General features: G+C 44.7%; 1 protein-coding gene across 2 annotated transcripts in view; it reads left to right on the top strand.

Moving 5' to 3' along the window:
• Positions 1–12,706, top strand: part of LOC122541738 (primary cilium assembly protein FAM149B1-like) — a 204,747-nt gene that overhangs the window by 99,842 nt on the left and 92,199 nt on the right. For both annotated transcript variants that reach the window (XM_043678630.2, XM_043678629.2), the window contains one exon: positions 5,490–5,593. In XM_043678630.2, coding sequence (XP_043534565.1) covers positions 5,490–5,593 — 104 coding nt within the window. The remainder of the gene's footprint in view (positions 1–5,489; positions 5,594–12,706) is intronic.

The raw sequence follows: 12,706 nt of genomic DNA, 5'->3' as shown, positions 1-12,706 counted from the left end.
TGCATCAGGTCTGCAGCCACACATTCAGCTGAACACGCTCTCTGTTTCTAGCCTCACTAGCCTATGGCACCAGTAGCAATCCTGAGATTCCTAATTTGCTCGTCCTGCCTTTTAGCTTCCAACCTAACACCCTATATTCACTTTTCACGACCTCACCCCTTTTCCTCGCTGTGTCATTGGTACCAATGTGAGTGACAGAGTATGCCAATGGAAGTGATCACCCTCACCAGGCTGACAGAGCTTGGGGAGCATCTCTTGAGGAAAGGAAATTGCACAGCCTCAATCAGGACCTCTCCTGAACTTTGGGATCCTAGGTCAGTCCACAGCAAATCCTCAAAAACAAGGCCAAGCCTTGGCCAAATGATTAAACGTTTCTCTAGGATCTGGGCCAGCAGGCCATGATAGTTGCTGCTGACATACAGACACGAGACAGCAAAAGACTTCCACCAGGCCTGAATTGACTGAGAGAACTCATAGGCCAGAATCCAGGAGAGTCCACATCCTGGAAAGTCCATCTATGGCTGGTTTGGAACATATAAATTGTTTAGCACATCCAAGTCAGAAATAATCAAAATAAACATCTGGCTAAATGGTTACTCAGTTCTAATGGAGGTCGATACCAGCATGGCGTGATTAAGGAACCAGACTTTATCAAAATTTGCTCTGGACATCTGCTCTTAAATTTGCTTAAGACCTCAGCCAGGCTGAGAATCTACTCCAGGAAACCTTTTCAGATTCAAAGGTCCAAGTTTGGTTGAAGTCTCTTATGAGAACACAGTAAGCCAAGCAGCATGAGGAGGTGGAGAAGTCCTGAAGAAGGGTTACATCTGGAACATTGACACCTTCACTTCCTAATGCTGCCTGGCTTGCTGTGTTCTTCTAGCCTCCTGCTTGTTTCCATTGGATTCCAGCATCTGCAGTTTTCTTGTCTCTTATGAGAGGCAGCTGGTTCAGTTACCTGTAAAAGAATTGGGCCCAAACTTGATGTGGTGAAATTGGCTGAGAAAGATTGAACTTGATACTTTTCAATTAGAAAGTAGCTGCCTCAGTGAAGTCCAAATTAAATACCCAAACGTTTTTCAGGGTGATCGAGGGACTATCATAGGGGCCATGGTGATCTTACATGTTGCAATTATGATTAGAGGAGGATTCCCAGAAGTATGCTACAATTAATATCCACAAGAGTTTATACCAACATAAGAGACTTCCTTTTCGGCTATCATCAGCCTGTGCCTTTTTCCAATGGATGATGGAGAACAATTTACAAAGTCAACCCCAGGTTGCTATTTATAGGAGTGACAAGCTAATACCCAAGAAGACCAACAAAGAATATTTAGAGAACTTTGAAATAGTGCTTAAATATTTCCCCGAGGTAGAGGTATGCATTAGGCAGGAAAAGTTTGTGCTCCAGGCATCCCAAGCCAACTACTTGGGCTACAGTGTTGACAAGATGCATTGGAGCATAAAGTGAGGGTGATCAAAGATGCTCCAGCTCCCACGTCTGTCATAAGTTTAGGTCTTACCTTGAGTTGCTGAATTGTTACGTAACCTGGCCTTCATCTTGGCACCCAGCAGACAGAGGTCGTGGTATGCATCGGTACCAATGACATAGCTAGCAAAACGGATGAGGACCTGAAAAGACAGTATTGGGAGTTAGATTGGAAGCTAAAAGAGGTAGCAGATTGGAAGGCAGATATTGGAAATGCGCAGAACTAACAGGATAGTTGTCATGGGTGACTTCAACTTCGCTAATTTTGATTGGAACCTCTTTAGTGCAAATAGTTTGGATGGAGCAGATTTTGTCAGGTGTGTCCAGGAAGGATTCCTGACTCAATATGTCGGGGATAGGCCGACTAAGAGGGGAGGCCATGTTGGATTTTGTGCTTGGCAATGAACCAGGTCAGGTGTCACATCTGTTAGTGGGAGAGCATTTAGGTGATAGTGATCACAACTCCCTGACCTTTACTATAGTCATGGAGAGGGATAGGAGCAGACAGTATGGGAAAGTATTTAATTGGGGCAAGTTCCACAATGCTTTAGGCAGGAACTGTGGAACATAAATTGGGGCCAGATATTCTCAGGGGAATGCATGACAGAAATGTGGAGGTTGTTTAGGGAGCACTTTGTGCGAGTGCTGGATGGGAAGGGATGGTAGGGTGAAGGAACCTTGGATGACGAGATGTGGAACATTTAGTAAAAGGAAGAAGGAAGCTTACTTAGGGTTGAGAAGGTAAGGATCAGACAGCGCTGTAGAGGGTTACAAGGTTGCCAGGATGGAACTGAAGAATGGATTGAGGAGAGCTAGGAGGGGACATGAAAAAGTTGAAACTTTATTGCTGGAACAGCACAGCAGGTCAGGCAGCATCCAGGGAACAGGAGATTCGACGTTTCGGGCACAGGCCCTTCTTCAGGAATCTTCCTGAAGAAGGGCCTGTGCCCGAAACGTCTAATCTCCTGTTCCCTGGATGCTGCCTGACCTGCTGTGCTGTTCCAGCAATAAAGTTTCAACTTTGATCTCCAGCATCTGCAGACCTCACTTTCTCCTCGGGGACATGAAAAAGCCTTGGCAAGTCGGGTTAAGGAAAACCTCAAGGCATTCTGCACTTACGTGAGGAACAACAGGTTGGCCAGAATGAGGGTAGGGCCATTCAGGGATAGTGACGGGGTACTGGTCTTTGTGGAGTTATTTCAGTGGTGACAAGAGTGGGATATAGGGCCATTCAGGGAACCTGAGCCTGGAGGCAGTAGTGGAGGTCCTTAATTAATGTTTTGCTGCAGTTGAGAGGGACCTTGTTGTTTTTGAGAATGGTGTGAAACAGACTGACATGCTGGAAGAGGCTGATGTTAAGAAAGAGGATGTGCTACAAATTTTGAAAAACATGAACTTAGATAAGTCCCCAGGGCCAAACGGAATATACCAAAGATTACTACGGGAAGTGAGGGAGGAGATTGCTGTGCCTTTGGCGATGCTGTTTGCATCCCCACTATTCACTGGAGTAGTACCAAATGATTGCAGGATGGCAAATGCTATTCCCTTGTTCAAGAAACAGAACAGAGATAACCCTGGGAATTTCAGACCAGTCAGTCTTACGTCTGTGGTGAGCAAATTGTTGGAGAGGATTCTGAGAGATAGGCTTTATGATTGTTTGGAAAAATATAGTTTGATTAGTGATAGCATGGATTTGTGAGGGGCAGGGCATGCCTCATAAGCCTTATTGAATTCTTTGATGATGTGACAAAACACATTGATGAAGGGAGAATAGTGGATGTGGTGTGAATGGAATTTAGTAAGGTATTCGATAACACTCCCCATGATAAGCTCTTTCAGAAAGTAAGGCGGCATGGGACTGTCTGTATGTTTGGCTGTTTGGACAGAATTGGCTGGCCCATAGAAGACAGAAAGTGGTAGTAGATTGAAAGTATTCAACCTAGACCTCAGTGACCAGTGATGCTCCACAGGGATCTGTTCTGGGACGTCTTCTCTTTATGGTTTTTATAAATGACTTGGATGAGGAAGTGGAAGGCTGGGTTATTAAGTTTGCTAATGACATGGGATATGGATGCTGTTGGAGTTCACTGGAAAAGTGTGAAGTAATTTATTTTGGGAGGTCAAATTTGAATACAGATTATAGGGTTAAAGGCAGGATTCTTGGCACTGTGGAGGAACAGAGGGATCTTGGAGTCCACATCCATAGATCGCTCCAAGTTGCCACTCAAGTTGATAGGGTTGTTAAGAAGGTCTATGGTGTTGTGGCTTTCATTAGCAGCGGGATCCATATCCCATTGCATCTGACCACAGCCTTCCACACTACCCACAACTCCATGTCATTAGCGAACTTACTAACCCAGCCTTCCACTTCCTCATCCAAGTCATTTATTAAAATCATGAAGAGCAGAGGTTCAAGAACAGATTCCTGTGGAGCATCACTGGTCACTGAGCTCTAGGTTGAATACTTTCAATCTACTACCCCTTTCTGTCTTCTATGGACCAGCCAATTCTGTATCCAGACAGCCAAACATACAGACAGTCCCATGCGAGGTTATGCTGCAGCTCTGTTGAGCCCTGGTTAGACCACGCTTGGAATATTGTGTTCAGTTCTGGTCGCCTCATTAGGAAGGCTGTTGAAGTTTTAGAGAGGGTACAGAGGAGATTTACCAGGATTTTGCCAGGTTTGGAGGGCATGAGTTATAAAGAAAGGTTAAGAAAACTCGGGCTTCCAAAGATGAGAGGTGACTTGATAGAGGTGTACAAGCTGATGAGAGGCATAGATAGAGCGAATAGCCAGAGACATTTTTCCCAGGGTGGAAATGGCTATCACAGGTGGATATAATTCTAAGATGATTGCAGGAATGTTTTGGGGTCATGTCAGAGGTAGGTTCTTTACACAAGGAGTTATGGGTGCATAGAATGCAATGCCAGCAGTGGTAGTAGAGTATACACATTAGGGACATTTAAGCGATTCTTGGATAGGTACATGGATGATAGTAAAATGAAGGGTATGTAGGTTAATTTGATCTTAGAGGAGGATAAAAGGTCGGCACAACATCAAGGGCCAAAGACCCTGTCGGATGCTGTACTATTGCATGTTCTATGCTCAACTTACTGTATTTTCCGACAACAAAGCCAATTCTCTTGCTTGTTTGAATTTCAGTTGGGCTTCAGTTAGTAGATGATTTTGCATGATCAGATCATTAATCCCACATATCCAAGTGGGCATTCATCTTAACCTTGTCAAAAATACTGATATGGGCTCCCCAGTTCTTGAACTGTTGAGTAAAACCGATAGTGTCTTAGAATTAGTGGGGGATTTAGCAAATATTCTTTTGCTAAATCCATCAACTCTTGAAACGTTTTAGTATCTGATGCCTCCAGGAAAGTTAGGCTTCTAACAACCAAAAAAGCTCTGGGTCTACCCACTGGCAGGAGAATTACTCATTGCTTTACATCTGCCCAATGTCATTTGCCCAAAGAAAATAATGCATTCTTTGCGCATACTGAGCCCAGTCTTCGAGTACAGCATTGAATGAGTCAAGCTTCACGAATAGCAGCACGATGCCAGAAATGCTTACCTCTAACTCAAAGACAACTGTTACGAGTGAATCTTTTCAGGGCTATATCCCACTCTTGTCACCACTGAAATAACTCCACAAAGACCAGTACCCCGTCACCAAGTCACCTTTATTTACACGTGCATGCTACATAACACTAACCCAGTTAGCACAGAGTCAGCTCCTGTTGTGAGCAGAACCTCTGACCCTCCTGTTTATATCTGTCAGCCAGGACTCCATGATTGGACCAGATTAAGAGCCCCAATCAGGGAACTCATTCTGTGAGATCCACCTGGCTAACATCCTTCCAGTCTCAACAATTTGGTGTATTTTCTTTTGTCTGATTGACATTCTGGATCATCATGGAAGTCTTTTGACAGTAAAGGTATTACATAAATTTATTTTGTTGTTGGATTCTGAATTATTTCATTGGCCTGCAGGTTCAGCAAGCATACTCTGGAGCAGTACAGAGCAGGCCAAGTAGTTTGCAGATCCAAGGGATTCCCTTTCATCAGCCAAGCCCTTCATTATCTGGGAAGATTCAGTAAGTACTGTCGTTGCAGTGAGCTTTGCTGATAGTTTATTATCTTGATGTCCTATGAGGAAGGGTCGCCGGCTTCAAAACATTAACTCTGACTCCTCTTCACAGATGCTGAGCTTTTCCAGCAGCTTCTGTTTTTGTTCATGCCATTCTATGACATGGCGGATCATCTCAATAACATTTGTTCACACACTTTCCATATTCGATTTCATTTATTATTGTCATGGATATTGAGATACAATGAAAGTATTGTTTTGCATGCTGTCCAACTAAATCATACCTTATATAAATAATCAGGGTAATGGAACGGAATGCAGAAAATAGTGTTACAGCTGGAGAGAATAGTGTTACAGGTGGAGAGAAAATCAACTCTAAAATATAAGAAGTCCGTTCTTAAGTCTGATAAAGGTGGGAAGAAGCTAACCTTGAATCTAACATTTGTATCATCTGCCTGGTGGAAGAGAGTATAATCATGGCTGCTTTCTCAAGGCACAAGCAAGAAGAAGAAACAAGCATCAAGACATAAGGGATGTTTTCCTAACAGACTTGCCTGCATTCTCAACTCTCTGTAATTTCTTGCTTTCTATAGTACATCTATTAAAAAATTGGTAAGACTCATTGTGGACATGCCGAATTTTCTTAGCCTCCTAAGGAAGTAGAGGCATTGTTATGCTTTCTTGACTGCATGTCAATGTGGATGGACTAGGTTAGATTGTTGGTGATATTTACTCCTTCGAACTTGAAGCTGTCAACTTTCCCTACCTCAGCACCATTGATCCAGACAGGCGCTTGTCCTCCACTCCACTTCCTGAAGTCGATGACCAGCTCCTTCGTTTTGACTTTTCCCATGCCACTAAGCTCTCTATTTCTTTCCAAAACTTTGCCTCGTTGTTTGAGATCCAATTCACTATGGTGGTGTCATCAGCAAATTTCATGAAAGTGCGGACTGCAGATGCTGGAGATCAGAGTCAAAAGATCTGGTGCTGGAAAAGCACAGCAGGTCAGGCAGCATCCGAGGAGCAGGAGAACCCCTGATCTCCAATGCCTCATCTTCACCATGGTTAGAGACAAAAATGGTTAGGGACAAAAAAACTTCAGATGCTGGAATCCAAAGACAGGCAGAAGCCCGGAAGAACACACAAAGTGAGGCAGCATCAGGAGATGGCGAAGTCAACATTTCGGGTGTAACCCTTCTTCAGGACTGGAAGTGGGTGTATGGGGACCTGCAGAGAAAGGGAGTGGGGAGGAAAGGGTGGTGAAATGGGGATAGGTGAAGGCAAGTAAAGGGTACGACCTGATTGGTCAATGGGAGGAATGAATCCGGTTGGTGGCAGGGAGCATTGGAAGAGATGGGGAGGGGCTCGGAAGGGAGTCGGGGCTTTGAAAGGAGGTTATTTGAAATTGGAGAACTCGCTGTAGGCTGCCCAGGCGAGAGATAGAAATAGAAAGTTACAGCGCAGTACAGACCCTTCAGCCCTCGATGTTGCACCGACCTGTGAAAATAATGTGATGTCCATCTTACCGACACAATTGCATTATTATCCATATGAATGTCCAATGCCCATTTAAGTGCTCATAACGTCAGTAGGTCTACTGCTGTTGCAGGCATGCCCCTACTACTGTCTGAGTAAAGAAACTACCCCAATATCTGTCCTAAATCTATCACCCCTCAATTTAAAGCTATGTCCCCTCGAGTTAGCCTTCACCATCCAAAGAAAAAGGCTCTCACTGTCCACCCTATCTAACTTTCTGATTATGTTATACGTCTCAATTAAGTCACCTCTCAACCTTCTTGTCTCCAACAAAAACAGCCTCAGTTCCCTCAGCCTTTCTTCGTAAGACTTTTCTTCCATAACAGGCAACATCTTAGTAAATCTCCTGTGAATCTTTTCCAAAGCTTCCACATCGTTCCTATAATGCGGTGACAGAACTGCACGCAATACTCCAAGTGCGGCCTTACCAGTGTCTTGTAGAGCTGAAGCATGACCTCATGGCTCTGAAACTCAAACACCAACGCATGCCAACACACTCAAACGCCTTCTTAACGACCCTATCAACCTGGGTGCCAATTTTCCAGGATTTATGCACCTGAACACTGAGATCTCTCTGTTCATCTTCACTGCCAAGAATTTTACCATTACCTGAGTACTCTACATTCCTGTTACTTGTCCGAAGTGAACTACCTCACACTTTTCTGCATTAAACTCCATTTGCCACTTCTCAGTTCAGCTCTGCATCTTATCTATGTGCACCCACAACATCCTTCGGCATTATCTATAACTCTGCCTACCTTAGTGTCATCCACAAATTTACTAACCCATCCTTCTATGCCCACATCCAGATCATTTATAAGAATGACAAACAACAGTGGCCCCAAAACAGATCCTTGTGCCACACCACTGTAACTGAACTCCAGGATGAACATTTCCCATATGTCTTCTGTCAGCTAGCCAATTTCTGATCCAAACCGCTCAATCACTTTCAATCTCGTAACTCCTTATTTTGTGCAATAGCCTACCATGTGGAACCTTATCAAACGCCTTACTGTAGCCCATATACACCGCCTTACTTTCATCCACCTGTTCTGACACTTTCTCGAAGAACTCAATAAGGTTTGTGAGGCATGACCTACTCTTTATAAAACCGTGTTGACTATCCCTAATCAAGTTATTCCTTTCCAGATTATTATAAATCCTATCTCTTATAACCTTTGCCAACACCTTACCCACAACCTAAGTAAATCTTACTGGCCTATAATTACTAGGGTTGTCCTGACCCCGTTTCTCAAACAAGGGAACATTTGCTATCATCCAGTCTTCTGGAATTACTCCTGTCGACAATGATGACATAAAGATCGAAACTAAAGGCTCTGCAGTCTCCTCCCTGGCTTCCCAGAGGATCCAAGGGTAAATCCCATCTGGCCCCGGGGTCTTATCTATTTTCAGATCTTCCAAAATTGCTAAACCCTCCTCTTTATCAACCTCAGCCCCATCTAATCTTTAGCCTGTATCTCCATGTTCTCACTACTGACGAAATACTGACAAGAAGTATTCATTAAGCGCTTCCCCAATGTCCTCAGATTCCACACACAACTTTCCACTCCTATCTTTGATTGGTCCTAATCTTACTCTAGTCATTCTTTTATTCCAGTTATACCTATTGAAGGCCTTAGGGTTTTCCTTGATCCTATCCGCTAACAACCTCTCATTTCCCTCCTGACTCTTCTTAGCCCTCCCTTTAGATCTTTTCTGGCTAACTTATAACTCAAGCCTTCATGCCTCATCCTTACATCCTCTTCCTCTTGACAAGAACTTCAGCTTCTTTAGTAAACCATGTTTTTTTGAAGAAGTAACAAAGAGGATTGATGAGGGCAGAGCGGTAGATGTGATCTATATGGACTTCAGTAAGGCGTTCGACAAGGTTCCCCATGGGAGACTGGTTAGCAAGGTTAGATCTCACAGAATACAGGGAGAACTATCCATTTGGATACAGAACTGGCTCAAAGGTAGAAGACAGAGGGTGGTGGTGGAGGGTTGTTTTTCAGACTGAAGGCCTGTGACCAATGGAATGCCACAAGGTTTGGTGTTGGGTCCTCTACTTTTTGTCATTTACATAAATGATTTGGATGCGAGCATAAGAGATACAGTTAGTAAGTTAGCAGATGACACCAGAATTGGAGTTGTAGTGGACTGCGAAGAAGGTTACCTCAGATTACAACAGGATCTTGACCAGATGGGCCAATGAGCCGAGAAGTGGCAGATGGAGTTTAATTGAGATAAATGCGTGTTGCTGCATTTTGGGAAAGCAAATCTTTGCAGCATTTATACACTTAATGGTAAGGTCTTAGGGAGTGTTGCTGAGCAAAGAGACCTTGGAGTGCCGGTTCATAGCTCCTTGAAATTGGAATTGCAGGTAGATAGGATAGTGAAGAAGGCATTTGGTATGCTTTCTTTTATTGGTCAGAGTATTGAGTACAAGAGTTGGGAGGTCGTGTTGCAGCTAGGACATTGGTTAGGCCACTGTTGGAATATTGCTTGCAATTCTGGTCTTGTTCCTATCAAATCCTGCCAGGGTTGGAGGATTTGAGTTATAAGGAGAGGCTGAACAGGCTGGGACTTTTTTCCCTGGAGCGTCGGAGGCTGAGTGGTGACCTTATAGAGGTTTACAAAATTATGAGGGGCATGGATGATGATTAGGGGGTTAGATAGGGTCGACAGTATTGAGTCGGGTATTACAAGGGGGCATAGCTTTAAATTAAGGGGGGGTAGATATAGGACTGATGTTAGGGGTAGGTTCTTCACTCAGCGAGTCGTTAGTTCATGGAATGCCCTGCCAGTAACAGTGGTGGACTCTCCCTCTTTATGGGCATTTAAGAGGGCATTGGATAGGTATATGGAGGATAGTGGGTTAGTGTAGTTTAGGTGGGCTTGGATCGGCGCAACATCGAGGGCCCAAGGGCCTGTACTGCGCTGTATTCTTCTATGTTCTATGTTCTATGTTCTATGGATAGGATAAATAGACAAAGTCTTTTCCCTGAGATCGGGGAGTCCAGGGGAAAAATATCAAAGAGACCTGAGGGACAACTTTTTTACACAGAAGTGGAGTACGTGTATGGAAGTGTAGACGCTGGTACAATTGCAACATATAAAAGGCATTTGGATGGGTGTTTGAATAGGAAGGGTTTGGAGGGATATGGGCCGGGTGCTGGCAGGTGGGACTAGATTGGGTTGGTATATCTGGTCAGCATGGATGGGTTGAACTGAAGGGTCTGTTTCCATGCGGTACATCTCTATGACTCTATGACTCTCTTGACAACTACCTCTCTGCCTAATAGGTATATACTTATCAAGGACCCGCAGTAACTGTTCTTTGAATAAGCTCCACATTTCAATTGTGTCCATCCCCTGCAATTTCCTTCCCCATCCTATGCATCCTAACACTTGCCTAATCGTACCAGAACTGCCTTTCCCCCAGTTATACCTCTTTCCCTGTGGTATATATTCATCCCTGCCCATTGCTATTGTAAACATAACCAAATTATGATTACTATCGCCAAAGTGCTCACCTACCTCCAAATCTAACACCTGACTGGTTCATTTCCCAGTACCAAATCCAATATGGCATCTCCCTTTGTTGGCCTGACTATATACTGTGTCAGGAAACCCTCCTGCACACATTGAACAAAACTAACCCATCTAAACTATTTGAACTATAGTATTCCCAGTCACTATTGGGGAAGTTAAAGTCCCCCACAACAACTATCCTGTTACTCTTGCTCCTATCGAGAATCATCTTTGCTATCCTTTCCTCGACATCCCTGGAACAATTTGGAGGTCTATAGAAAACTCCCAACAGGGTGACCTCCCTTTCCTGTTTCTAACCTCAGCCCAAACTACTTCAGTGGATGAGTCCTCAAACGTTATCTCAGCTACTGTAATACTATCCTTGATTAACAATGAGGGCAGAGCGGTAGAGGTGACCTATATGGACTTCAGTAAGGCGTTCGACAAGATTTTATCATCTTTTTACCATCTTCTCTGTTCTTACTGAAACATCTAAATCACGGAATCCGCAACAACCATTCCTGTCCCTCCTCTAGCCTTGTCTGTGAAATGGCTACAACATCGAAATCCCAGGTATCAGTCCATGCTGCAAGTTCATCTTATTCTGGATGCTCCTGGCATTGAAGTACAGATGTTTCAAACCAACATCCTGATTGCTGTATCCTATTGCAACCTTGTAAACCTATCACTACCCACAACCTCCTGTACACTGGAACTACAATTCAGGTTCCCATCCACCTGCTGCATTAGTTTAAACACACACCTCCACCCCCGAAGAGCATTAGCAAATTACCCCCCCAGGATATTGGTACCCCTCTGATTCAGGTGAAGACCATCCTGTTTGTGGAGGTCCTACCTTTCCCAGAAAGAGCTCCATTTATCCAAGAATTGGGGTAACACGGTGTCTCAGTGGTTAGCACTGCTGCCTCACAGCACCAGATTCCCAGGTTCAATTCCAGCCTCGGGCGACTGTCTGTGTGGAGTTTGCACATTCTCCCCGTGTCTGCGTGAGTTTCCTCCAGGTGCTCTGGTTTCCTCCCACAGTCCAAAGATGTGCAGGTCAGGTGAATTGGCCATGCTAAATTGCCCGTAGTGTTAGGTGCATTAGTCAGAGGGAAATGGGTCTGGGTGGGTTACTCTTTGGAGGGTTGGTGTGGACTGGTTGGACCAAAGGGCCTGTTTCCACACTGTAGGGAATCTAATCTATTGGGGTGGCATGGTGGCTCAGTGGTTAGCACTGCTGCCTCACAGCACCAGGATCCCAGATTCAATTCCAGCCTGGGGCAACTGTCTGTGTGGAGTTTTCACATTCTCCCCATTTCTGCATGGGTTTCCTCCGGATGCTCCGGTTTCCTCCCATAGTCCAAAGATGTGTGAGTCAGGTGAATTGGCCATGTTAAATTGCCCATAATGTTAGGTGCATTAGTTAGAGGGAAATGGGTTTTGGTTGGGTTACTCTTTGGAGGGTCGATGTGGACTGGTTGGGCCGAAGGTCCTGTTTCCACACTGTAGGTAATCTAATCTAATCCAAAACCCTACCTCCTGCACCATCCCTGCAGCCACGTGTTCAGCTCTGCTCTCTCCCTGTTCCTTGCTTCACTAGCACGTGGCTCAGGCAACAAACCAGAGATATCAACTCTGTTTGTTCTAGCTCTCAGCTTCCACCCTAGCTCCCTGAATTTCTGCCTTAGATCCCCACCTTTCTTCCTACCTATGTCGTTAGTGCCTATGCTCCCTTCCCCCTCGAGGATCCTGAAAACACAGTAAGAGTCATCATGAACCCTGGCACCCTGGGAGGCAGCACACCAATCATGAGTGTCTCTCGTTCCCATAAAACCTCCTATCTGTCCCTCTAACTATGGAGTCCCCAATGTCTAAAACTCTGCTCCTCTTGCCCCTTCCCTTCTGAGCAACAGGGACAGACTCTGTGCCAGAGACCTGTGCCCCATGGCTTACCCCTGGTAAGTAGCCCCCCTCAACAGTATACTTGTTGAGAGGAACCACCATAGGACATCCCTTTTCTACTCCCAATGGTAATCCGTCTACCTTCTTC

Source organism: Chiloscyllium plagiosum, unplaced genomic scaffold (genome assembly GCF_037043375.1).
Source record: "Chiloscyllium plagiosum isolate Xiang-an unplaced genomic scaffold, Cpla_swu_hap1 HiC_scaffold_43, whole genome shotgun sequence".
Lineage (NCBI taxonomy): Eukaryota > Metazoa > Chordata > Chondrichthyes > Orectolobiformes > Hemiscylliidae > Chiloscyllium > Chiloscyllium plagiosum.
This window is presented reverse-complemented; position numbering and strand designations above follow the sequence as displayed.